The sequence below is a fragment of the Bos taurus genome, chromosome 7 (genome assembly GCF_002263795.3).
Source record: "Bos taurus isolate L1 Dominette 01449 registration number 42190680 breed Hereford chromosome 7, ARS-UCD2.0, whole genome shotgun sequence".
Taxonomy (NCBI): Eukaryota; Metazoa; Chordata; class Mammalia; order Artiodactyla; family Bovidae; genus Bos; species Bos taurus.
This window is the reverse complement of record NC_037334.1, coordinates 6,898,898-6,924,057: the sequence shown is the minus strand read 5'-3', so window position 1 is coordinate 6,924,057 and position 25,160 is coordinate 6,898,898. Positions and strand designations below refer to the sequence as shown.

General features: G+C 50.9%; 1 protein-coding gene across 4 annotated transcripts; it reads left to right on the top strand.

Annotated features, from left to right (window-relative positions):
• TPM4 (tropomyosin 4) lies at window positions 1-25,160 on the top strand. 4 transcript variants are annotated; one of them, XM_005208510.5, is made up of 9 exons: window positions 1-176; window positions 6,626-6,751; window positions 11,269-11,402; window positions 15,113-15,230; window positions 15,793-15,863; window positions 16,842-16,917; window positions 19,133-19,195; window positions 19,282-19,351; window positions 20,339-23,711. In XM_005208510.5, exons 1-9 carry the CDS (start codon window positions 63-65, stop codon window positions 20,419-20,421), a joined length of 855 nt encoding a protein of 284 aa, XP_005208567.1. In that variant the 5' UTR covers window positions 1-62; the 3' UTR covers window positions 20,422-23,711. The 4 variants fall into 4 exon arrangements, with proteins under 4 accessions (XP_005208567.1, NP_001094632.1, XP_005208568.1 ...); NM_001101162.1 differs by lacking the exon at window positions 20,339-23,711 and adding an exon at window positions 23,718-25,160 and having other exon boundaries at window positions 37-176; XM_005208511.2 differs by lacking the exons at window positions 1-176; window positions 6,626-6,751; window positions 20,339-23,711 and adding exons at window positions 7,047-7,279; window positions 23,718-25,160.

The window sequence follows — 25,160 nt, the reverse complement described above, 5'->3', positions numbered from 1 at the left end:
GCTCACTTGACGCCACAGCCGCCGCAGCCCCCTCTGCGCCCACTGCCCCCCACCACCCAGCCATGGAGGCCATCAAGAAGAAGATGCAGATGCTGAAGCTGGACAAGGAGAACGCCATCGACCGGGCCGAGCAGGCGGAGTCGGATAAGAAAGCTGCCGAGGAGAAGTGCAAGCAGGTGATGTAGCTCCGCTGGGCCGCGCCAGGCTGTCCAGCACCCTCTCTGAGCTGGTGAAGTTCTGGGGCGGAGGGTGGGAATCTCAGGAAACCTTAGGACTTGGGAGATGGGGGCTGAGACAAGGGGTGATGCTCTGGCTGAGAGAGAGTAAGGGGACTATTGTCTTCCCTGGAGGGGTCCCTGGGCTGGGAGAGAGGGGGCCGACTGGACCCACTACCAGCAAGGCCAGTGGAAGCAAAGTGAGTGAGAGAGAGAGAGTGGGAAAGTGCGTAAGAAAGGGAGGGGCATTTGTGTGGGCTGCTTGTGTGTGTGTGTGCAAAGACGAGAGTCTGAGGAGGTGTGTTGAGGTGAGGGGCTCACCATGCGGGGTGTGTTAGAAGGGGTGGTTTAGGGCTGCTGTGTCTATGTAGAAGGTATTTGTGTGTGTCTGAGCATCTGTGTGTCTACGTGTGTTGTGTGTGTTCTGGCTCTGTGGAGACCTGAAGGTGACTGAGAATATGTGTGCCGAGGAAGGCCTGAGTGTGTAGCTGTTGACAGTGGGTGTGAAAAAGTATGGATGTGTTTGTGAGTCTGAGTGTGTGTTGATGGTGGTATTGCCCTGGGTTTTAGGGGAAGAGACTAGCTGTGTGTTCTTGTACACATGTTGACCTGATATTGAAATTGTGTGTGTCAGGGTGAGTGTGTGTGTGTTGAGGTGACTGCATTTGGGCTGGCATGGGTGTGTGTGTGTGTGTCAGGGTATGTGTGCGCCTATTGCATGATTGTTTCTGTTGGGGTATCTGTGTTTGAGTGTGGGTGACAGATCGGGAAGTGTGGCCAAGAGTATGGGGTGTGTGGTGGGGCAGCTGTGACTGGCTGCAATGGCAGCTGATTAGCGTTTGGGGGCTAGGGTGGGTAGAGATTTGAGGGTGAACTTGAGAATCTCAATGTGTCTCTGAGGGTGCCCTTGCTGCGAGCCTGGCAGGGGAAGGTGGGGGTGCCTCTGGCAGGCAGAGGCCCTGGATTCAGAGCTTTGGGGATAAGATTCCCAGGGGGCCTGGACAACAGGGATCCATCAGAGAGCCAATGGAAGGGGGCTGGGCTGGATAGTCCCAAGACCTTGGCGTGGGGCAGAGAACACGAGTCAGTTGTCTGGGTCTGGGTGGTCAGAGCAGCCAATAAGAGGAGGGAAGGGGGTCTTGATCCCTCCCACAGTAGCCTGCCTGACCTGGGGTCAACTGCCAAGCCCTGGGGAGCTTCAGGGTCTCCGATAAGCCCCAGGAGACGCCCAGGATGGTGACACCAAGTGCCCAGCCCTGCCCATCCTGGGCGCCAGGCCAGCTCAACAGGTGAAAGTGCAGGCTCTGAGCTCAGATTGGCCAGGTTCACAGTTCAGGCATTGGGCATGCTTGCTGCATGCTAAGTCACCTCAGTCATGTCTGACTCTTTGTGACTCTGTGGACTATAGCCCGACAGGCTGCTCTGTCCATGGGATTCTCCAGGCAAGAACACTGGAGTGGGTTGCCATGCTGTCCTCCACGGGGTCTTCCCAACCCAGGGCTTGAACCCAGGTCTCCTGCATCGCAGGCAGATTCTTTACCGCTGGGCCACCAGGGAAGCCAGCTTCACCTCTCTGTGCCTCTGTGGCTACATGTGTGAAATGAGGAAATGACAGTGTTGCTTCCCTTACCACCATGGGAGGACTAGAGGTGACTAGGCAGGTGGAGCCCTTGGCATGGTACCCGGCACAGTGTAAGCGCTCCATTAACTCAGGATTCTTTCCTACCCCACCCTACTTCCCCTTTGGGCCTCCCCATCCCCCAGTGTCCTGGAGCTACCCTAAGTGCGCTGTAACATATCCGCACAGGACAGCCCCACCCCCAGTGCTCCCTGCCACAAACCCTCCTCCCTCCCTGGCAAACACAAACGCCCATCCTGTGCTGGCCCTGAGCTGCGGCCTCCATCCATCATTTAGCACTTACCATGAGGGCTTTGAGGCAGGGCATGGCAACCCATTCCAGTATTCTTGCTTGGAGAATCCCCATGGACAGAGGAGCCTGGTAGGCTACATTCCAAGGGGTTGCAAAGAGTTGGACACTACTGAGCGACTAAGCATTCAGCATGAGGGCTTTAGCCAGGCATTCAGAGAAAAGCAATTTAATGGCTCTAATTCGCACTAAGGTGTGAGTGACTGATATAGCATATTCTACCAAAGCAGTTGTTCAGTTGCTCGGTCTTGTATGACTCTTTTGTGACTCCATGGACTATAGCCCGCCAGGCTCCTCTGTCCATGGGATTTCCCAGGCAAGAATACTAGAGTGGGTTGTCATTTCCTTCTCCAGGGGATCTTCCCAACCCAGGGATCAAACCTGAATCGCAGGAGAATTTTTTTACCACTTAACTATGAGGGAAGCCCCAGGGCAGACACAAGTCCCAAAAGAGAAGGCTCCTCAAAGCATCCCACCAGCTGCATGGCCAAGGAGGCAGGGATAGGGTCTCTGATCTCCAACTGGATTTTCATTCTGTTTTTTTTTTTTTTGCCCAAAGCTGCCTACTAGGGTGGTGCATGCATGCGTGCTCAGTCATGTCCAACTCTTTGCTACCCCATGGACTTGTGCTCACCTCCAGGCCAGATCATCTAACTCTGTAACTAGGGCACATTGCTGCTGCTCTCTCACTGAGCTCCTTCAGTGTTCTCATCTGAGAAATGGGGGCAAATGATGCCTTCTGATAGAGGGTATGTAAGATTCCAGAGGTGCAAAGCAGAAGCCTGAGCCCTATAGAGCAGATAGCCCATTCTGCCTGGGAACAAAGGCAGGAGATCATGAAAGGCTAAGCTTATTCAGAGTGCCTTATGCTTCAGGAGGCCAGAGAGCATGGGTCTTGGGCCAGCCTGACATTCAGGGATCCTGTAGCAAAGCCCCCATTCCAAGCCCTCTCTGCACAGTATGGGAATGGGCTGGGCCTCCCTGGCCTGCTTCCTGCCCACGCCCCTCGCAGGGCAGTGACATCCGCCCCAAACTGGCCTTTGACCTCACATCCTGCCTCAGCCCAGCCCAAAGGCCCCATTTGCAGGGACTAAGGTCTGCCGTCCACGACCTTCCTGGCCATTTTACAGGCAGAGAAACTGAGGCTCCAAGAAGGAAGTGACTTGAGGGAGACCTTGGAGAGCCAGTGCGAGCCTCAGCCTCCCCAGCAAGACAGCACACATCCTAGGTGCTTTGTGTGTGTGCAATTCAGAGGGACAGGAACCCGACCCGTGTCAGCTTTACTTATTTTTTCAGACCTGGCTCCATTATGCAAACTTCCCCTGGGATTCCATGGTGAACATCGAGCCCAGTTCTGTGCTGGGCGATACTGGAGCCCAGAGTGACGTAAGCCTGTTTCACTAAGCGCTCCAGCCCCAGGGGGTGTGCTGTGCTTTGTCACTCAGTAGAATCCGACTCTTTGCAACCGTTTGAACTGTAGCCGCCAGGTTTCTCTGCTGCTGCTCCTAAGTCACTTCAGTCATGTCCGACTCTGTGCGACCCCATAGACGGCAGCCCACCAGGCTCCGCGGTCCCTGGGATTCTCCAGGCAAGAACACTGGAGTGGATTGCCATTTCCTTCTCCAGGTTTCTCTATCCAGGGGATTCTCCAGGCAAGAATACTGGAGAATTTCCTCCTCCAGGGGATTTTCCCAACCCAGGGATTGAACCCACATCTCCTGGGTCTCCTGGACTGTGGGTGGATTCTTTACCAGCTAAGCCATCGGGGAAATCCCTAAGGGAGACAGAGCCAAACACAGAAGCATACCCTTGCCCCAGGGGTCAGGGTGGGGCCAGAGGGTGGGACAGGGACTAGGGGCCTGCCTACAACAGTGCAGACCACCCAGGGGAGGGACCTGGGTGGGGAGGTCAATAGGAGGAGGGCTTGCTGGGCCGTGCACACAGCCTAGCCTAGCGGTCAAGCAAACCAGCTTTGAAGTCAGACTGACAAGGGTTCAAATGCCCTCTCTAAAGGGCCTCAGGCAGGTCCCATTTTCATTTAGGGACTGTTTACCCTTTTGAGCTTCCCTGGTGGCTCAGATGGTAAAGTGTCTGCCTGCAATGCGGGAGACCTGGGTTCGATCCCTGGGTTGGGAAGATCTCCCGGAGAAGGAAATGGCAACCCACTCCAGTACTCCTGCCTGGAGAATCCCACAGACACAGGAGCCTGGTGGGCCACAGTCCATGGGGTCGAAAAGAGTCGGACACGACTGAGCGTCTTCACTTTCACTTTCACTTTCCCCTTTTGTGACACTGGCACATTCTAACTGCTTCATAGCCCCCTGCCCACCTTATCACAGTCTCCACCCTTTATTGTCCAGAAAAAGTCATCAAAAACAATCTTGACACCCGCCAAACGAGCCGACAGTGCAGAATTTGCCCTCAGTCTTTCATGTTAAAAGAGCACTGTGCCTGGCACACAGCACCAGGAAATGCTGCTATAGAAAAAAAAATTTTTTGGCCACCACAGGCAGGACCTTAGTTCCCTGACAGGGATCGAACCCATGTCCTGTAGTGGAAGCACAGAGTCTGAACCGCTGGACTGTCAGGGGAAGTCCTGCTGCTAAGTCACTTCAGTCGTGTCCGACTCTGTGCGACCCCGTAGATGGCAGCCCACCAGGCTCTGCCGTCCCTGGGATTCTCCAGGCAAGAACACTGGAGTGGGTTGCCATTTCCTTCTCCAATGCATCCTAGCACCTAGGGAATGCTGTACTGTACAGGGCTGGAAGGAAGTCAGGTGGATGTTGGGTCAGGCTGACCTGTTTCTTTAAGGAAACTGGCTCATTTTCTCCGTGAAAGCGGAAGTTCAAAAGCAGCTGCCAGGGTGCTGGGAGACCACCAGGTCAAGGCTTCCATTTTGCAGATGACAACAGAGGCCAGAAAGGGGGACAGGGTCAGACAACGGGGATTTGGAGCCTTCCGGGCTCCTTGCCTAGATGTCAAGGTCAGGGCCGGTGGACCCTGTTGTAGGTGGAAGCTGCAGCCACCCTCCTCCTCCTCGGATCCCTCACCCCTTTTCCATTCCTCAGCTCATCAGTAAGACACTCAGAAGTCCTGGGAATGGGAGGCTGGAATAGCAGCCCTTTTAAGAATCTGCATGTGTACACACATGCATACATGAAACACATACACAACACACACAGCTCCTGGCACATTTTGCACGTTGTCTCAGGACTGAACAGGAGCAAGCCACTGGGGGCTGCAGAAAAGTAGGTCGGTTAGGAGGGCTTGTTCAGATGTGGGTTCAAATCCAGTGCTGTATGACCCACCGATAGTCACTCCACCTCTCTGGGCTTCCTGCCATCAGGAGGAAGCAGGAGGAGGATGCAGGGCCCATGAGGGCTGTGTGCTCACCTTGGCAGCATGAATAGGACCAGGGGTCAAACCACCTGAGACATCAAGTCAGATCAAAACTTGAGCGGGACCGAGCACCCCAGCCCAAAGTTAGGGGCAGGAGGGGGAGGCGCAGAGGGAAGGAGGGTGACAGAGAAGCTTTCTGAGTTGGCCCTTGACTGGTGTGGTGGGGGGTGATGGAAAGGTTAAGGGGTCTTCATATTCCATCGGACTTCTCAAACTGGGGGTGCCAGGAGGGGGCAAGACTCTCTGGATAAATGAAAAGGACTGAAAATTTGGGGAGTGTTGGGGACATTTTTATTAAACACAAGCCAGACTGGAAGAACTGAAAAGCCCTTACCTGAATCTTCCAAGAAAGTGATCTCTAAGGAGTAGCTCCCTTCCAGTAAGCTTCACAAAGTCCCAGGAGTCGGGGACGGGGGCAGGGGTTGAGCCTTTCAAACCTTCAGGGTATTTTGTGAGAACCACTCTCTTGGGCAATAGGGAACCATGGCAGGTTCCAGGGTGGCTCCTTGGATCAGGAAGATCCCCTAGACAAGGGAATGGCAACCCATTCCAGTATTCTTGCCTGGAGAATTCCATGGACAGAGGAGCCTGGTAGGCTATACAGTTCATGGGGTCACAAAGAGTGAGACACGACTGAGTGGCTAACACTTTCATTTTTTCACTCTTTTGGGCAATAGGGAGCCATGGCAGGTTCTCACCAGAGGTAGGGTCTGGCTGCCAATGTTGGGAAGGTTGAGGGTAGGGGGATGGTCCAGGCCAGAGTATGAGACTCCACCCGGGAGGCTGCAAAATTGAACCCGAGTTTCTAGAAAACGTGGCAGGACTTGTTTCTCAGAAGCTGTGATAGATTCTGCAAGAGTACTGGGGGACCCCCCAAAAAGATAAACACAGCTGGTCCCAGGACAAGGGAAGGATGTGAAAGCCATGTTAACAGGTATGAGTGTTGCATTTAGTGAGTGGGGCAGAACAGTTTTCTCCCTGTTTCACAGATCAGGAAACTTGGATTCTTGGGAGTGTGGGGGGCGCGTCTGCACCGCCAGGACGGGGCCCCCCAGGCTGATGCGTCCCCCGATCTGTCCCCAGGTGGAGGAGGAACTAACCCACCTCCAGAAGAAGCTTAAGGAGACGGAGGATGAGCTGGACAAATATTCCGAGAACCTGAAAGACGCGCAGGAAAAGCTGGAGCTGACAGAGAAGAAAGCCTCCGACGTACGTGCCCAGTAACTGGGGCGCCCGCGGCCGGGCCGGGCCGGGCCGGGCAGGAGCCCGGGGGCCGGGCGGGCGGGAAGCGCTCGAGGAAGAGGAGGAGGAAGAGTAGAAGGCGGTGCCTCCCGGAGCTTTCTCCAAATAAGTCCAGAAAAGGGGCACTTTCCAGCAGCTGCGGCCAGCGGTGCCGACGTCAGGCCCTCCCCCAGCGGTGCTGACGTCGGCTGCCCGGCCGGGTGACCTCATCGCCCCGACGGCGGCCGGGCCGGGGGCGGGGAGAGGCGGGGGCGGCCCCGGTGCAGGCAAAGGCTCGGGGGCCGGGGCGCGGCTGCTGCAGCTCTTGCCGGAGCCGAGCCGAACCGAGCGCCCGCCGCTGCCCGCTGCGTGCGCCTCCGCGCCATGGCTGGCCTCAACTCCCTGGAGGCGGTGAAACGCAAGATCCAGGCCCTGCAGCAGCAAGCAGATGAGGCGGAGGACCGCGCGCAGGGCCTGCAGCGCGAGCTGGACGGCGAGCGCGAGCGGCGCGAGAAAGTGAGAGCCCGCGCCCTGGCCCCGCGCGCCCGGGCTCCCGCACCCCCGGCCCCGCCGTCACCCTCCTTTCTTCCCTTTTCCCGGTGCCACCCGCTTCTCGCGCTCCCCGCCCGCCATCCGCTGTCGCCCTCTCCTGATCCCACTTTCAAACCCTCGGGCCCCAGAGCTCCGGATCGCGGACCGGCTGCAGAGACCCCATCCTCCACCGCCATTCTCCTTCCCTGGCCTGGGACGGGGGGAGGGGGCGCCGCATCCGGGTCGGGCGGGGCTGGTGGAGCGGGAAATGGGAGAGATGGGGGGGGGTGGTAAGGCGAGGGTGCGCGATCCAGGAGTGGGGAGTGGAGGTAGGGGGCACCCTGCTGCCTTCCGACTCGCCGCCGCCGGCGCCCGGGTCCGGGCGGGAGAGGGCGGGGAGCTGCGGCTCCACCTAGGAGCGGGAAGTGAGAGTGAAAACGTTGAGCTTCTATTGTCTGGGGTTGGACCGGCCGATACTGGAAGAGGGGGTGGGGGTGCGGGCGCCGCACTTTCTCGCCACCTCCAGGGCTTCCCGGTTCCTGCCGAACTTTCTCAGCTGTTCCCAGGGGCGCGGCGGCGACGTGTCTGCTCCAGGCGGGGGGCGGAAGTTCAGTTTCAGAGCCGCCGGCCTTTCCCTCCCCAGCTGGTCCCCTGCGGGAACGAGGGCCGCGGGACCCTGCCTGGCTCGCGAAGCCCCTTGGAATGTTAGCTCGGGCCCCTAGACCCACGGTCGTTTTGTGTGCGGCCGCTGCAAAATGCGAAGCCTGGGGCTGAATGGGGGCGGGGGGGTCACCGCCCTCTCTCTGTCCCTTGATGACCCCTTGGGACGGGACGGGTGGTGGCCACCTCTGGGACTGGAAAGAGATCTGTATTCCAATCCCATCCCATCCCACTTAGTACTTGACTCCTAGGAGGAGCGTGTCTCCGAAGTCGAGGTGACAATAATGCCCTCCCCCCGGTAGGATTGCTGGAAGGGACTGTGGAGGAAAACCTCTCTGCCTGGCACCTACTAGATGCTCTATTCCTGCGCTTTTCTCCCCGCATTCTCCCCGTAGAGGGGCTTACAGCCTAGTGGGGGCAAGGGGAGTCAGACAGATAAGGCTGATTACCATGGCGGGCCGCGGGGGTTTGTGTTCTGTTAACTGGGAGCATGACAGGAAGAACCAGCCAGTGGGATAGGCTTCACTATGGAGGGTGAGCAATCTTAGAATAAGTAAGAGTTTGCTGGGACAAGAGACTGCAAAGACTCAGAAAGAAAGTTAGGGGAAGAGTGTGGAGGCCCAGGGTATCAGAAAGCTGGAGTGTTGAGACTCAGGGTGGGGACCCCAGAAGTGGAAAAGATGCCCAGGCAGAGGGCACTGCTGTGGGGATGGACAGATCTGGGTAAGAACCGCCCCCCACTCCCCCAAAGACTTGTTTCCGTGCTGGCTGGAGTCAAAGCCTTTAATCCTGCAAGGGCCGCCTTGGCGTGAAGAGCCCTCAGAAACCTGGTGTAAGCCTCCCAACAGTAGCTCGTTTGGCCTCTTTCACACACGTAACCGGCATAACCCTCCCTCTGATCTCATCCCAAGCCATCTCGCTGGAGGACAATTACTCCTGCTTAAAAATGGCCCTTAGCTTGGAGCCAAGACTTAGGAGTGGGACCATCCAGTTGGGAGGAAAGATGTTTTTGGAAAAGTTTCGAACTTCTTAAAAAGTTCACTTTTCAAAGCGTGCTTCTCTTGGTCAGGAAAAGGGGAGAAAGCCTTAAGAAGGTTCCTGGGCAGAAGGAATGAAGCCCAGTGGGGAGGGGAGGCCTTTTTCAGTCTCTTGTAGAGAAAGCCAAGAGCCGGCGTGTGGCAGACTTCTGGGTCTGCCTCCCGACAGCTGGTTTAGATTTTTGTGTGATTAACCGACATCTTCCTGTTGCTTTGCCACATGTATCTAGCAAGCCTCTTTTACCTTATAAGGAAAATCCTTTGTAGTGTGTAGAAGCTTTGATTGCAGGAAGGGGTGGAGCCCAAAATGACTAGCAGTGACTAGCAGTTTTTCAAGAATACATATATATGTATATCTGTACATAGAAGAATGTATCTCAGAACTATTTCCGTTCCAGATAGTTGAAAATGTGCCAAAAGCATGGTTGACAGGATTCAGAATCCTCCATAAAAGGAGGGGCTCTTTTTAAAAAAAAAAAACCTACTCATGAATCAGGCACCACCGCGTGATCTGAAAAATCAGTGCCTTGACTACTGATGGGTGTGAGGTTTCTTTTTGGGGTGACAAAACTTTTGGAATTAGATGGTGGTGTTGGTTACACAATTTTGTGAGTGTACTAAAAAAACTTGAGGGGAGGAGTCCATTCCTGCCCCAGTTGCTGAAGGAGTGAAGATTCGTCTAATTTTAAGAAGAATAAAAAGCACCCACTCTTTGGAAGGAGTGGGTGACATTTCTTAAAATAGCTCATCATTGGTTTAAATGGATTCTCCAAACTGGTGTTCCGGAGGAAGCTGTGATCAGAAACACCTGGGGGAATTTCCTCTCCTTCCGCAATTAGGATAGTGGAGCTGAGAAAAGTTTCCTGAGTCTGTGTTTTTTCAGCAACTCTGGCCTCATTCTGTTACTCCACTAATTTTTTACAGCCCTCCCCCGTTCAGAGATTCTTTGTCTTGTTCTGAAGAAGCCAGGGTGACTTTATACTTCTCCTGTCGGTTGGGCCCCGTTTTAACCAGTTCTCAATATTCCTAAGTGTGAGGCCTCAAAGCCCCCACAGGACTCAAGAGTGTAGATTTGGCAAGGGAAGAACCCTGGTCTAGGGCTCAAGAAGCTGTTCCCTGCCAGCTCTGAGACACTGAAAAAGACTGTTTCACTTCTCCTGCATCTCTCAGTTTTCCCAGCTGCAAAATGGGTGAGATCCACGAGGATTAAATGGGGGAGAAATCATGGCAGCAAGAGCTGCCCTTTGTGGGACTTCCCACATGCCAGCTGCAATGCCACACCCTTGCATTACAGTCCCCAGAAAGGTATGAAGGAAACAGGCCCTGGGATAGGCTCAAAGCAAGCAGGGAGGCTGCCTGCTCCGTGCCACATGGCTGAACGCTTGCGGAGCAAGGATTCTGACCAGTACGTTTTGATCCTTGAATTGTTGCTCTTATGCATGCCAACGTATTTATTACATTCCTTGTAGGTGAAAAGCCAGTAAAACCGTTCCGCCACCTCTCAGTGCCTGTAACCACATTTTCTTTGCTTTCTTGTATCATTTTGTCCCAACATCTCTCAGGCAGCCTTGATTAAGGATGGAGTTCCAGTCAGGCTGCCCCCACTCAGCACCCCCACTCCCCACTGCCCCAACTGTACGGTCAGCATATAACTGAGGCGTCCAGAGTCCTGCATTTGTCTTACCATTCAGGTGGCTAGGAGCAGACCTTATATGACAGAGTGAGCCGGTTGCTTGGTGGCCTTGCTCTCTAGAAGTCCCATGGAGAGGCCAACACCATCCTCTTGGAAGATAACAGCTTACTTCTCTCTCTGTCCTGTATTGACTTGAGTGTTGTGCTCACTTGTGTTCAACTCTTTGCAACCCCATGGACTGTAGCTTGCCAGGCTCCTCTGTCCATGGGGATTCTCCAGGCAAGAATACTGGAGCGGGTGGCCATTTCCTCCTCCAGGGGATCTTCCTGACCCAGGATTGAACCCACGTCTCTTGCATCTCCTGCACTGGCAGATGGATTCTTTACCACTGGTGCCACACCAGGGAAGCCCGTAATGACTTGACAGCCTGTCCTGTTGTGGGGAGTGTTCAATGACATTTGGCGGAAAAGATCATATGGAAAATTCACATTGTCCAGAAGAGACAGTCTGAATTCCTTACCGCCTGGATTCCTGGGTGGGCTTTGGTGGGGGAAGCGTGTTAGCTGGAGAAAAGGGCACTGTGTGAGTGGAAGGCTGGCTGACCTTTTTCCTTCTTAACCTGGTTCCACCTCTGACCTCCCTAGGCCGAAGGTGATGTGGCAGCTCTCAATCGACGCATCCAGCTCGTTGAGGAGGAGTTGGACAGGGCTCAGGAACGACTGGCCACAGCCCTGCAGAAGCTGGAGGAGGCAGAAAAGGCTGCAGATGAGAGTGAGAGGTAAGGACGCTTTGAACCTGGTGGCATGAGCGTTTACTTCTGGGAAATTGAGGTCCTGCCATACTGCCAACCTCCCGGAGCTGGGGTGAGAGTCAGTGAGATCCCAAGGACACACGTGTGTACACATACATATAAATGGGCAACAATACCTTGTAAACCATCATGCTGTGTGTGGAGGCATTTGACGTGGCAGTTATGAAGGAAAACTACCACCAGACAGAGGAGGGCAAAAAACTGGGCCGATATAAGGCTGTAGCTGCGACTGTCGTCAGCAGTCTGTCCGCAGAGCGCTGTGTCTCCTGTTGTCTCTGAAAGTCACTGTGCATGTGGTTGTCAGCATTCTCAAGACATCGGTGTCCAGGGTGATATGAGAAGACGGGGGATGAAAACTGGAAATGGGCTGTCTGCATGAATAACTATTAGCAGTGCTTCAGGCCTTGAGTCACTGGACAACTGTGTGTCAGGGACATGCACAAAACCACTCCAATTAATGTATTTGCAACTGATAGCACTTCTTACCTCCAGGGCATCCTCCTGCTGCCTCCAGCAGGGTGCTGTGTCCTCTCAAGCAGCACGCCTTGGAGCAGTCTCTGGAGGACTATGGGCAGATTGTGTAATTCACAGAAGCGGCCGTCTCTGTGCGATGGTCAGTGGGTTCCTTGTGTGGTGGTGGTGCGGGCTGGACCGGTGGTCCTCACGTATCTGCCACAGCATCACACCAGAAATCTCACTGGACTCATCCACCATGGTTTTCAAGTTTCCCAGGTGGCGCTAGAACCCCCCTCCCAGTGCAACCGATGCAAATTCGATCCCTGGGTCGGGAAGATCCCCTGGAAGAGAGCAGTGGCAACCCACTCCAGGATTCTTGCCTGGAGAATCTCATGGACAGAGGAGCCTGGCGGGCTACAGTCCACGGGGTCGCAAAGAGTCGGCCCCAACTGAAGCAACTTGGCACTCGCGCACCATAGTTCTCTGGTATAAATTTCTCCCATGGATCCATTCCTGATGGTTCTGTCGCACCCTTACAGAACCTAAAGAGGGGCTAAACCAACTGGAGAATCTTGGAGACTGACTTTCTGAGTTGCCTAAGCGGGAAGTTTCTTTGCCGTACAGTGGAATGGCCCTTAGGGAGGGCGCAGGGCGCAGCGAGGCTCTGCTTCAGCCACTTCATAGAGTGAGAGGGCGCGAGCTCAGGGCGGCCGCCTGGGAGTATGAAGGATCCAGTCACAAGGTGTTCGCAGCTGTGCCTGGGGCCTCAGCTAAGGTGCTCCCCTTGTTCACCGTCAGACCGGCCTGGCCAGGTGTCTCACTCACTTCTCGCACCTCCCCAGGTCAGAAGGCCCCTCGCTTGTCGGTGTCATGTTACCAGTAGCCTTTGATGGCACCCTTGTTAGAGACTACTGTTTAGGTGGAAAGAATTCTGTACTTGGGAGCTGAAGAATCTAGATTTAAGTCCTTCCACTGCCATTTACTATGGGGCCTTGCTGCTCCTGCTGCTGCTAAGTCGCTTCAGTCGTGTCCGACTCTGTGCGACCCCATAGATGGCAGCCCACCAGCCTCCCCGTCCCTGGGATTCTCCAGGCAAGAACACTGGAGCGGGGTGCCATTGCCTTCTCCGATGGGGCCGTGAGCTAGTCCCTTTGATCGCTCCTTGACTGCAGAGGATTTTCCAAGCTTGCTGATCTCAGGGCCTGGTACAGACACGCATGCTCAGTTGTGTTTGACTCTTTGTGACCCCATGGACTGTGTAACCTGCCAGGCTCCTCTGTCCACAGAATTTTTCAGGCAAGAATACTGGAGTGGGTTGCCGTTTCCTATACTAGGGGATCTTCCCAACCCATGGATCGAACCCAAGTCTCCTGCGCCTCCTGCATTGGCAGGCAGATTCTTTACCACTGTGCCACCTGGAAAGCCCAGTACGGGCCTGGAGAGTGTTTAGACAGTTAGCTGAGAAGGACAGTGACAGTCCGAATGGAAATGTTTATTAGAAGTATAATAATGGTCCTTTGCTGTGGGCAGGCCCGACACACACTGATACATTATACTCGTTGGCCTCTTCTTTGGAGATATCTGAGTTTACCGTGTCCACTCCACAGAGTGCAGGCCACGGTGAGCTCCATCTCATGGTCAGAAGTTGTAGGCCACTTCCAGCTGTTCCCAGGACAGCGTCCTTCCCCCAGTGGACATATCCACTTCACCTCAGGCCATCCTCACCCATCACTTTGTGGATATCTGCCTCTTACCTGGTCTTCCCGCTGAAGTCCCAGCCACCATTCTGCTTTCCATTCACACTTGTTTTTGAAACCTTCCTGTGGTTCCCTGTTCCTTCGGTGCAAAACCCTTAGCCTGTCATTCAAGCGGCCTGTGGTGCAACCACCCTGACTTCCCTGCCATATTCTTTGATTCCTCTGGGGCTTTCTCTTTTTTTGAACTTTTTATTTTGTATTGGGGTATAGCCAATTAACAATGTTGTGATAGTTTCAGGTGGAGAGCCAAGGGACTCAGCCCTACATATACATGAATCCATTTTCCCCCAAACCCCGCTCCCTCCCAGGCTACCACATAACATTGGGCAGAGTTCCCTATGCTATACAAAAGGTCCTTGTTAGTTATCCATTTAAAATCTAGCGGTGTGTGTATGTCCATCCCAGACTCCCAAACTATCCCTTCCCCCCACAGCAACATAAGTTTGTCTTATAAGTCTGTGAGTCTCTTTCTGTTTTATAAGTTCATTTGTATCACTTCTTTTTAGATTCCACATATAAGGAGTGTCATACAATATTTCTCCTTTTCTGTCTGACTTGGGCTTCCCTTGTGACTCAGGTGGTAAAGAATCCACCTGCAATGTGGGAGACCTGGGTTTGATCCCTGGGTTGGGAAGATCCCCTGGAGAAGGGAAAGGCTACCCACTCCAGTATTCTGGCCTAGAGAATCCCATGGACTGTATAGTCCATGGGGTCACAAAGAGTCAGACACGACTGAGCAATTTTCATGTCTGTCTGACTTACTTCACTGAATATGCCAACCACTAGCTTCATCCATCTTGCTGCAAATGGCATTATTTCATTCTTTTTAAAGGGTGAGTAATATTCCATTGTATGTGTGTATCTCATGTTCTTTATCCATTCTCTGGGGCTTTCTTGTATAGCTCTCTCTCTCACTGAAGAATACCTTTCCTCTCCTTGTTCACTTGTGGACTCTTTTCTGGGTAGCCCCTTGTGACATACAAATGCACCCTCCCTACCCCACTTCCCACCCCAATGCAGCAGAATTCATCATTCCCACAGCCAGGCCAGCCCAGACTTTCGATCAGATCCTGGTAACTTGGCGTACAAGTCCCCCTTGTTACTAGTTAGTGAGAGACTATAGGAGTGTGGACTCCGGACCCACATCACCAAGGTTTGAATCCCAGCTCTGCCTCTTACTGGCTGTGTAACCTTGAACAAGTTACTTAGCTCCTCTATGCCTCAGTTTCTTCCTCTGTAAAATGGGGGTACTGTACCTATTTCTAGGGATGGGGGTTGTGACATTTAAAAAATGGTGCCTGGCATCCTGCAAAGATGCACGTGAGTGTGAGCAGCTCTAGTCTCCTCTTTGGAGTGTGGTTCTTGGTAGGTGTCAGTGAAGTGTTTAGATGAGCAGATGCCTGGAGGTGTGCAGTGAGGTGGTGATGTGTGTTTGGAGGCAATGACAAGTTCTGCTCCTCGCAGAGGGATGAAGGTGATAGAAAACCGCGCCATGAAAGATGAGGAGAAGATGGAGATTCAGGAGATGCAGCTTAAAGAGGCCAAGCACATCGCCGAGGAGGCTGACCGCAAATACGAGGAGGTGAGTGGCAGGGAGTGGGGCTGGTGAATGGCAGTAGCAGGAAGTGGGGAGGAAATGGACCTGTGATAGGGAAAACCCTGGGGCCGTCTAAAGGAAGCTCTTGGTCAGCTCAGCTGTCCTTCTGCATCCACATCTGTTTTTTTCCGAAGACAGCCACTTGGCTAGGAAACCGTATCTCCACAATGCCAGAAGTCCTGGGAAATTCTGTGACACTCAGACAAGTCAGGACTTAGACTTAAAGGGGAAACGAAGTCATCAGATCCCTTTTTTTTGTCCTCCAGCTGGGCGTTAGGCTAAAATGGGGAATTGTGGTCCCTGGCTGTGGGTCTTCAGACCACGAAAGCTCAGTTGCTCCTTCTGCCTGTCCGCACAGCCCCGTCTCTTCCTTCCCCTTCCTGGGGCCCACAGGAGAGAATTTAGGTTTGGAAATTAGACCTGGAGCAGCAGCAGAAAGCCCCAAGGTTGCTGGATGTGGCCTTGCTGTTTGCGCCAGGTGGGGGTGGGGTATCCTATTAGATGTGGGCCTTGGGGGTGTCTTAATTGGTCCTTCCTGTTTCTGCAGGTAGCTCGTAAATTGGTCATCCTGGAGGGTGAGCTAGAGAGGGCAGAGGAGCGTGCCGAGGTGTCCGAACTGTGAGTGGCAAAGCGGGGTTGGGTGGTGCCCAGCTCAGCTCTGGACATGGTGGATGGGGGGTGGTAGGGGAGCTGGGAGGGAGTAAGTTATGTTGGGAATTGATACCGACCAGGGCCTCTGGTCAAGTGGATGGGTGTCTGGGACTCATCCATCAGTCCCTCCTCTTTGCTTCCCTGGCTGACAAAGAGTGACAGGCAACCGTTTGTTCTCACCGCCCTGGGAAGTACTGCCCACGCGTTGACTCTTACCACAGAGGTATTGGGAATACCTTTGTGTGTCGGGCAGTAGCGAGAAGCCCAGAAGTCCCGTTTTCCCAGAGAGGAATCCTTAGGAGGCTGTGCCTTCTTAAGGGAACACTGAGGGCAGACTGCCGTGTCTGTGTCTAAATGCCTTGTTGTTGATGTCATTGTTTGGCTAGGACACATTCTTGGTGGCGAGGAAAGGTGAGAAGCTTGACCAGAGTCCCCACAAGCTCCCTTCCCCCACCGCCACCACGAAACCCCAAAAGCCTCTCCCCTCAGACTCGGGTGAGGAATCAAGCTCCCCAGAGCATTCCCGCAGTGCTGAGAGAGATCTGGTTTCCAAAATCCGTTCCAGGCCTGTTTCCTGGCGTGTCCGGTGTAAACTCGGATTGCCTTCTCCCAGCCTCCTGCACTGCGTCTCATTCTTAAACACCTTCCGGACTCAGCCTCATCAATCGTGGATTTCACAAGTCCCTGTTGCCTCAGACTTGGCAGGAGCCCAAGTCCCAGGAGCTTTACAAACCTCCCAAATACTCCTTGGCCTGCCGCGCCTTTGCCTGGCACGATGGGGTTTTGACAAGTACTGTGTCTCAGAGAAAGCCATTAACATTTTTCCCCACATTCCTTCTGGGGGCCCCTGGCAGTGCGGATTCCTCCTTTTGAAAACTTCTTTTAGGAGACTGCGGTTTGTACAAAAAGATAAGACACCAAAAATCCTCTTTTGTCTTTGGGCAGAAAATGTGGTGACCTGGAAGAAGAACTCAAGAATGTCACTAACAACCTGAAGTCACTAGAGGCTGCATCTGAAAAGGTTGGTGGTTGGCTTGAGCTGGAGGGTGATTTGCTGGACTTTTTTCTTCCCCCTAGGAACGCAGGAGCCTGCCAGCGTATCGGGGATCTGACCTGTATTTGCTAACAGTAGCTTTGGTACCCAGCAGCCAGGTTTTTTTCTCCTATAGAAAAGGGTGTCCGATGGCTAGATTTCCCTCTTTCATAGGGTCTTAATGCCAGCTTTTATCTCAACCTCCTACGAAGGTGGACTTATTTATCTATTTATTTATTTTGGCCATACAAGGCAGCATGTGGGATCTTAGTTTCCCGACCAGGGATCAAACTATACTCCCTGTAGTGGAAGTGAGGCGTCTAAATCTCTGGACCACCAGGGAAGTCCCCTGAAGATGCATTTAGAATCTGAGATCGGGACCTGGTCAGGCTCATATTAGGGAATTCTGAGCCTCATCATATAAATACAGAGCCTCTCTCTCAACCAAATCCCCAGGTTCCTCCAGAAATACTTCTTAGAAGGTTGAGCAGCAATCACAGGTGGAATTGGGCTTTTTTGTTGTTGTTGCTGAAATAGTACCCAAAGCAGTCATTACAGGAGAAAGCATTAGTCATTACATTAGAGAGAACGTACAGACCCGTCCGTGACCTTCCTTCCCTCCCCTCCCAACCCCTGCTGTTGAGTTCCCCTTTCTCAGCCCTTCCTCACTCTCCCTCCTCCTACTCCCCTCCAGTTGCATTGAACTTCAGTTTCACAGACATTCCATGTTGGTCACTTCCAGTGCTTTCTTTGAACCTTCTGTCCAGTCAGCCTGGAGTGGCTGCTCCCTTTTCTCTCTGCTTGGCAACCCCCTGTTCACCCCTCCCGGATTGCTCATCTAGGTTAGGTATTTCTCAGCTGCATAGCCCCACCTACTTCTTTCCCTATCATGAGGGTTGATCACATTCATTATAATTAATTGCATGCCTTCCTTGCTAGACTGTAGAGACCGGGACTCTGTTGGTCTCGTTTAGAGCTGTGTCATTAGTCCCAGCGTGGTGCCTGGTGGGTATTTCATGCTGGGATAGTTGGTGAATAAATGTGGGTATGCCAGAGACTGGTCACTGGGAGAGATGCTGCGGTGATCTTCTGCTCTTAAAGAGCTTGTAGTCTAGTTGAGTAGAAGGGTTGACAAAGTAACCAGGGTGTGGTAGGGCTTCCACAGAAGGACTCTGGAAAGCTGCGAAAGGTGTCGCAAGGAGGTGACCCTAGAAAAGACCGTAGAGGCTTCCCTGGTGGCTCAGTGGTAAAGAATCCGCCTGCCAGTGCGGGAGACAAGAGTTTGACCCCTGATCTAGGAGGATCGCACGTGCAGCTACGTTTATGCACCACAGCTACTGAGCCTGCGCTCTAGAGTCAGGAGCTACAACTGCTGAAGCCTGAGCGCCCCAGAGCCTGTGGTCTGCAACACAAGAAGTCACCGCAGTAAGAAGCCTGTGCAGTGTACCTAGAGAGCAGCCCTCCTCACTTGCTACAACTAGAGAAAGCCCTCACAGCAAGGAAGACCCGGCACAGCCAAAAATAAGTAAAATTATTAGAGGGGGAAAACAGAAACTATAGAGCAGGATGCCGGCCAGGAGCTCATATTCCAGAATCAGGTTCGAGCTGTGGTTTGATCAGGTGGTAGCCATGTGACCCTTGACAAATTAGCTAGCTTCCGTGACTCTTTCCTAATCTGTACACTGGGATTGGTGCTAACGACACAGCTGGCAGATGATGAAGGTTGGCTAATACTCACCTGCGTTGAGCCTTGAAAGGCAAACATACCTTCTGACAGACAGTAGCAAGGAATGGGACATTCCATGCCTGGGGGCCCAGACATAGGCAAGGGCTGGGAGACCAGAGAGTACTCCGAAGAGGGTTAGGAAGTGGCGGGAAGCTGGTGGGAAGTGGGGTTGGAAACCCAGACTAGGCCAGCTGCTGTGGAGGGCCTTGAGAGGCATGTTTCCATTCACTCATCTGCCTCTGTCTTCATCACACATGTATCTTGAGTTGTCAGCTCAGGTCCTGAGATCAGTCCCATCCCAGAGGGATCCCCTCCCATTTCATCTGCCTGGAAAGGTGCCTGTCTCTACTTTGCTTCTTAGGCAGGTTCATAGCTTCAAGCATGCACTTTTCTCCAAGCATCAGGGAATGTGCATTCTCTTGTGCTTTCCTCCTGCTCCCTCCGTTTTAAAAAGTAGTGTTTTGATCTCTACCGCAGTATTCTGAAAAGGAGGACAAATATGAAGAAGAAATTAAACTTCTGTCCGACAAACTGAAAGAGGTGAGTGTGATTCCCACCCAGCTGGCTCAGGATTCTCCTGGGGTTGGTCTTGAAGCAGTCCTGGTGACTCCTTTCTTCTGCCCTAGGCTGAGACCCGTGCCGAATTTGCAGAGAGAACAGTTGCAAAACTGGAAAAGACAATTGATGACCTGGAAGGTATGAAATCACCATCTAATTGTGTTTGCTCTGCCTCCCCCTTACACGACACATCCACAGTCAGGGGAAATCTGGAAAGGCTGGTTTGGGCTTCATCCACGTCAGGGGAGCAGAGTGATGTCACATCTGGAAGTCTGGAGCCCTGGGACAGGACAGTGCAAAATCAGATTCAAACTAGTGTTGCCATTTTTCCAGAACTAAAATATTTCTGCGTAATTAACTCCATATGTAAGTACAGAGATCCAAATATGGCTGATTTTTTAGCTCTTTCGAGTTTCCTTCAATTTGCTCATTTCTGAGACGCCTCACATTTTTTAAATGCCTTGCATGTTTTATGGAAACTCTCTCCCAGAGAGCGCAAAGCTTATCACAATATGAGAAAATGGAAATTTAGAGACCGTAGAGACCTGAATAAAGACTCCAGTCTGTGAGTCTGGTGCCCACGTATCCCAGAATTTCTTGAAGTGTTTCATCTTTAAAAAAAATTCTGCCCTGTGCTCTTTGCGGAGTCACCCGGAAATTCCAGAATCCTGGAATTTCAGTTCTCCCAAACTGCCTGTCCCACCCAGAAAGGGTACAGAACTCCTTCTTCAGACCACGTGTCCCGGTATTTGGTTTGAGAAGTGAGGTTTCCATATAAGGCAAAATGCCCCCATTCCAAAGTATGACCTTTGGACTGGATGACATCACTGCAAAGTCAAATAACCTGGGATGGGAGATTGGTGGGGAGAAGCTCTCACCGGTTCTAGTCACCACTCTTTCTAAAGTTTCATTATGGCTGGTCCCCTGCAGAGCTTCACTCCACTTAGAAATCACTCCGTAGGTCTTATGTTTTCTCGTTTGTTTCACGAGACGCAACCTTGTCCTAGTTCGCGCTTTGTTCTCTGTTGTTTTCTTCCTCTCAATGTGTGGCTCTCCATTCCAACCCTCGCCTTCTAGCCCCTGTACCTCTTCTGAACTCTCTCCTTGGGGACCTCTGCGCTCTAGATGAGCTATACACTCAGACACTCACATACAAAGCTACCAGCGAGGAGCTGGCCCATGCTTTCACCGACACGACCTCTCTCTGAGGTGGCTGGGGTGCCACCCTCTGTCCTAGCAATACTGAAGTCTGCCTTCTCACTGTGGCGCCTCCACTCCTGGGGGCTTCTAGAAGTTCCAGTTTCCTGCCCCCTGGTTTGATCTTTCAAGCCTGCTGCTGCTGCGTCTGTGACTGTGTGACTGAAATACAGACCGTCCTCATCTTCATGCCCTCTCATTTTCATTTTCTGCACTTGCTGCCTTTGAGCCATAGCCTGAGGGATTGCAACCAAAAGTGAGTGGTTCACGTGAAGAGCTGGTTTCAAAAAAGAAAATTATGCTCATATGATTCTTTTCTGACAACATAAAAACAAGAGCCAACTTGGCCTGAGCTCTCAAATGCAGTAGCTATCTGTATCTGCATGCCACTAGTGGGTTTTTCCCTACATAGAAATTGTTTTGAATGGAGACTCATCCAACCTCTTGAGCAGCTTAAGAGAGTCAGCAGAACATGCAAAAACCAGCGGGCTTATCTCTTAAAAAAAGCTACCTTGGGATGGAACTTCATCTGTGCATTCAAACAGCGGCAATAGCATTTTGGTCTCCTTAGTCCTTTTCTCTTGTTTTTTTCTGTGTTATACTTGAAGAATGGTGTCTGGGCTTCCCGATGTCTTCATTGTTCATGAAGCACCTCTTCAGCTCCCAGTTGTGGGAGGCAGCTCACCAGAGAAGCTCACCTCTATTCCTTACCCTTAGAAAACAACTCTGTAAGGAATTAAAGGGCATCCCATAGCAGGGCAAGGGAATGGAAGCTGCTAGAATGCTGAACAAAGGAATTGAGGTGATTCTTGAGTTCCAAAGCAACTTTCCTGAGCAACACGTATCTCCCCTCATAGTTAACTAGAACCGGGAACTTTGGTTTAGTGAGGGCTCATGAAGTTTGTGCAGAGAAGGCAATGGCACCCCACTCAAGTACTCTTGCCTGGAAAATCCCATAGACGGAGGAGCCTGGTAGGCTGCAGACCATGGGGTTGCTAAGAGTCGGAAATGACTGAGCGACTTCACTTTCACTTTTCACTTTCATGCACTGGAGAAGGAAATGGCAACCCACTCCAGTGTTCTTGCCTGGAGAATCCCAGGGACAGGAGAGCCTAGTGGGCTGCCGTCTATGGGGTCGCACAGAGTCGGACACGACTGAAGCGACTTAGCAGCAGCAAGCAGCAGCATAAAGTTTGTGTGTGGGTGTTAAAAACCTCTAGCGACCAAAAGCTCATCAGTTTCCCCAAGAGAATCCACAAATTTCAAATAATCTATCCGGTCCTCCCCTGTACCCCACCACCACCACTGCCTCAAATTGTCCCAGAAGCACTAACATTTTGAAGTCCAAGCCATCTTCTAGATTGCCCCTTGAACCTGAAGGTGGCATGAAAACCTCTGAGTAGATCATTTATTTTTGGTCACCATAACTTATTCCTCATCCAGTAATTTTTTTATTCAGGTGGGAATCTTTGTCACAATTCTTTATGTCCATTCCTGCAAAATACAACTTTACTAAACTACCCACACCCTTCCACCCCCAACTTTGCTCTGTTCTTGCCTTCCCCCCTGAACTTCTGCATAAACCACTCCCCTCACATATTGCCATGAGTGTGACCCTGGAAAGATTAAATGGTATAGGGGTGGATGTTTTTTGTTTGCTCATTCCACGTATTTGTTCCTAGGATTTTTCCAGACATATGTAGCCTCCACCCTTTGAAATAACTGCAGCCCTGCCTATCCAGTCATTCTACCTAACTAATCACCTAGGTGGAACTTCAGAGGTTAGGGCTATGGTCGATCTGCTACTACCTGTTGACAGTGTGGTGGGGTGGGTGGAGGGCGGGGTTTGCTGTCACACTTGTCAAGGGCAATTAACACTTTAAGGGACTCTTACTTTCTCTCAGACCTAATAACAAAGTAGAGGCCAGGGAATCCAAGTGGCAAGGTGAAGTGGTCGGGATTTGGAGTTGGGATACCTTGCTTTGCACCCCAGCTCTGCCATTTGAGCTGTCTAGCCCTTTTCTGCAAAAATAAAAGTGATAGCTGAGTTCTTGCGGATTAAATGAGATAACTGAGAAGAAATGGGTTTGCATGCAGTAGGCACTCAGATACTGTGTTAACCCAGGTCTCTATTCTCTGACAGAATCCTCCCAGACCGTAAGGCACTAGTTTTTTCTTAAAGGATCACATCGAATGAAAGTTCAGTAGGTGTAGTTGAAAGGTGGCCATCTTTTGCAGTCGTTTTCTTTCTGAATATTTCCAAGCTGATCATATCACATTTTATGAGGTATTTTGCTTTCCTCTGGTATTTTAATGAGTCTTGGCCTAGTCCCTTATCAGCCATTCCTCGTTGCAAACCAGTTTTCTCTCGTGCTCTGTCATGCATAGTTCTAGGTGGCATCTTAGAGTTTTGTTGATTTGTTTAGTTTGGGGGGGGGGGGGGTTGTTTGCTTTTTCGTTTGTTTCATCAGCTCAACCATTTAATAATGTACCACAGAGTTGGACACAACTGAAGCGACTTAGCAGCAGCAGCAGTCTGGCTTAAATTTCAGTCATTTTGCATTTACCTGGAGTTTGACTGCTGTAGACACATAGATGGACATGTAGAAACAGTAACACAATTATTCCTGGAATTTAAACAGCTATTCTCAGAAGCTCCAAAGGAAAGATGGGTTACAGGATTATATTTCCCTTCCATAAGTTCAAGGACTAACCAGCACTAGAGAGAAAATGTATTAACTCATCCGTATCTCAGACTAAAAGCTTATGTTTGTGTAGCATTTTATAAGTTCTGAAGCATTTCTCATTTGTTTCTCATAACAACCCTCTGCCACACAATGGTATTACCCTCATTTGACAGATGGGGAAACTGAGACCTAGAAAGTTTAAATGACTTAGGTTAAATGGCATTTACTTCATGGGGCTTAAATCCAGGTGTTCTGACTGTAGGATTGCCAGATTTAGCATATTAAAATACAGGGCACCCAGTTAAATTTTAATTTCAGATAGGCAATGAATAAATTTTGAGCATAAGTGTATTTCAAGCAACATTTGCAATACACTTCCATTAAAAATTTTATTTATATGAAATTCAAATTTAACCAAGTACCCTGTATTTCATTTTCCAACCCTATCTAACTCCCAGATTTGGTATTTAGTATCCAGAAGTTCATGGTGTTCTGCTATGATTAAAATGCAAAGTACTTTCTCTGCTCTTTCACTCTGACAATATGGAGTTTAGAAACTCCCCCCCCCTTTTAATAAAGATGCTTATTAATTTTTTTCCCTCATTCTTAATTTTCACCAGAAAAACTTGCCCAGGCCAAAGAAGAGAACGTGGGCTTACATCAGACACTGGATCAGACACTAAACGAACTAAACTGTATATAACCAAAACAGAAGAGTCTTGTTCCAACAGAAACTCCAGAGCGCCGTGTCTTTCTCTTCTCTTGTAAGAAGTTTCTTTTGTTATTGCCTCTTCGCTTTGCTGGAAATGTCAAGCAAATTATGAATACATGACCAAATATTTTGTATCAGAGAAGCTTTGAGCACCAGTTAATCTGTTCCTTCCTGTTTTTCAAAATGACACCAGTTTTTTCAGGTCTATTTTTATCCTTAAATTGCATCTATTCCTAAGGTAGGCAGGGTATTTCATATTGAGCATACATACTCTCTTTTAAGACTGAGGGCATTTGGTTCCTGGGAGAATAGACAACCCCACACTTTGAAAACACAGATTCTGATGTCTAGTCATGGGTCAGTTTAAAATGTTGGAGAATGTCCACCGTTGGTCACGTGGCAGGAGGCCAGGGATCATCACATTAAAATGGGTGGGGATTTTCCATCCAGACCCAAAAAGGCGGGGGTGGGGTTACTGTGGGAAGTCATAAACCATGGACAGGTTAATCTGATCATCCCGGCTCTTTTCTGCACTCCACCATGCAGAACAGAACAGACATCCTCTGAGCAGTCAGCATGAGAATGCTTAGAAAAGAGTCATAATAATTACCCAAATGTGTTTTGGGTAGATCCTTGATATGCTCTTCTATATGTTTCTTTCAATCTAAAGTTTTTTGAGGAGCTGATGTCTTATTCCAATAATGACCCATGCTTATCTGCTCTGATATGAGGCCATCCACTCAGGAGGAATGAATGTTGGAGAATTCAGTCCTATTCAGAGAAGCAGTCTTTTTCAAAACCATCAGTAATTGAGCAAGACTGTTTTTCTGTGAACAAATATTAGGCAGAATGGCCCTCTCAGACAGCAAAGTAAAACTAAAAAATTGGCGTAACTTCATCTCTATACTCGAGAGAATGGCAAATTGGAGATTTACTTATCTAGAATTTTAATTCCTTCTTCAGGACCAAGTTAATGAAAGACCAAGAAACTCCTGATTAAACTGGATATGGAGTAGTTTATACACAGGGCTGCACAAAATGTGTTATATTTTGTTATATTTCTGCTTTCTCCGTTAACATCTCAGAGCTGAAACATTCCACATTCCCCAGCAGTGTGGGGGCCAACTCAAGTTTACAATTCTGACTAAAAAAATCACCCTGCTTATAGCTTATCTGAATCCTCTGCCCCTCACTCCTATTTATTAAGCGCCACACTACCCAGGAGATACACTAGCAAATTGTGCAATTGAATAAAACCCACACTTTCCATTTAGATTCTTGCAACTGTATCATATGTAATAGTATCACTTTTTCTACATTTTGGTCAAATAAATTTTTACATAAACTCCAA

Coding starts and splice junctions, on each gene's coding strand:
- TPM4 (NM_001101162.1), top strand. CDS start 63: ATGGAGGCCATCAAGAAGAAGATGCAGATGCTGAAGCTGGACAAGGAG. Junction 15,231..15,792: donor CTGACCGCAAATACGAGGAG/GTGAGTGGCAGG, acceptor CTGTTTCTGCAG/GTAGCTCGTAAATTGGTCAT. Junction 19,196..19,281: donor TGTCCGACAAACTGAAAGAG/GTGAGTGTGATT, acceptor CTTCTGCCCTAG/GCTGAGACCCGTGCCGAATT.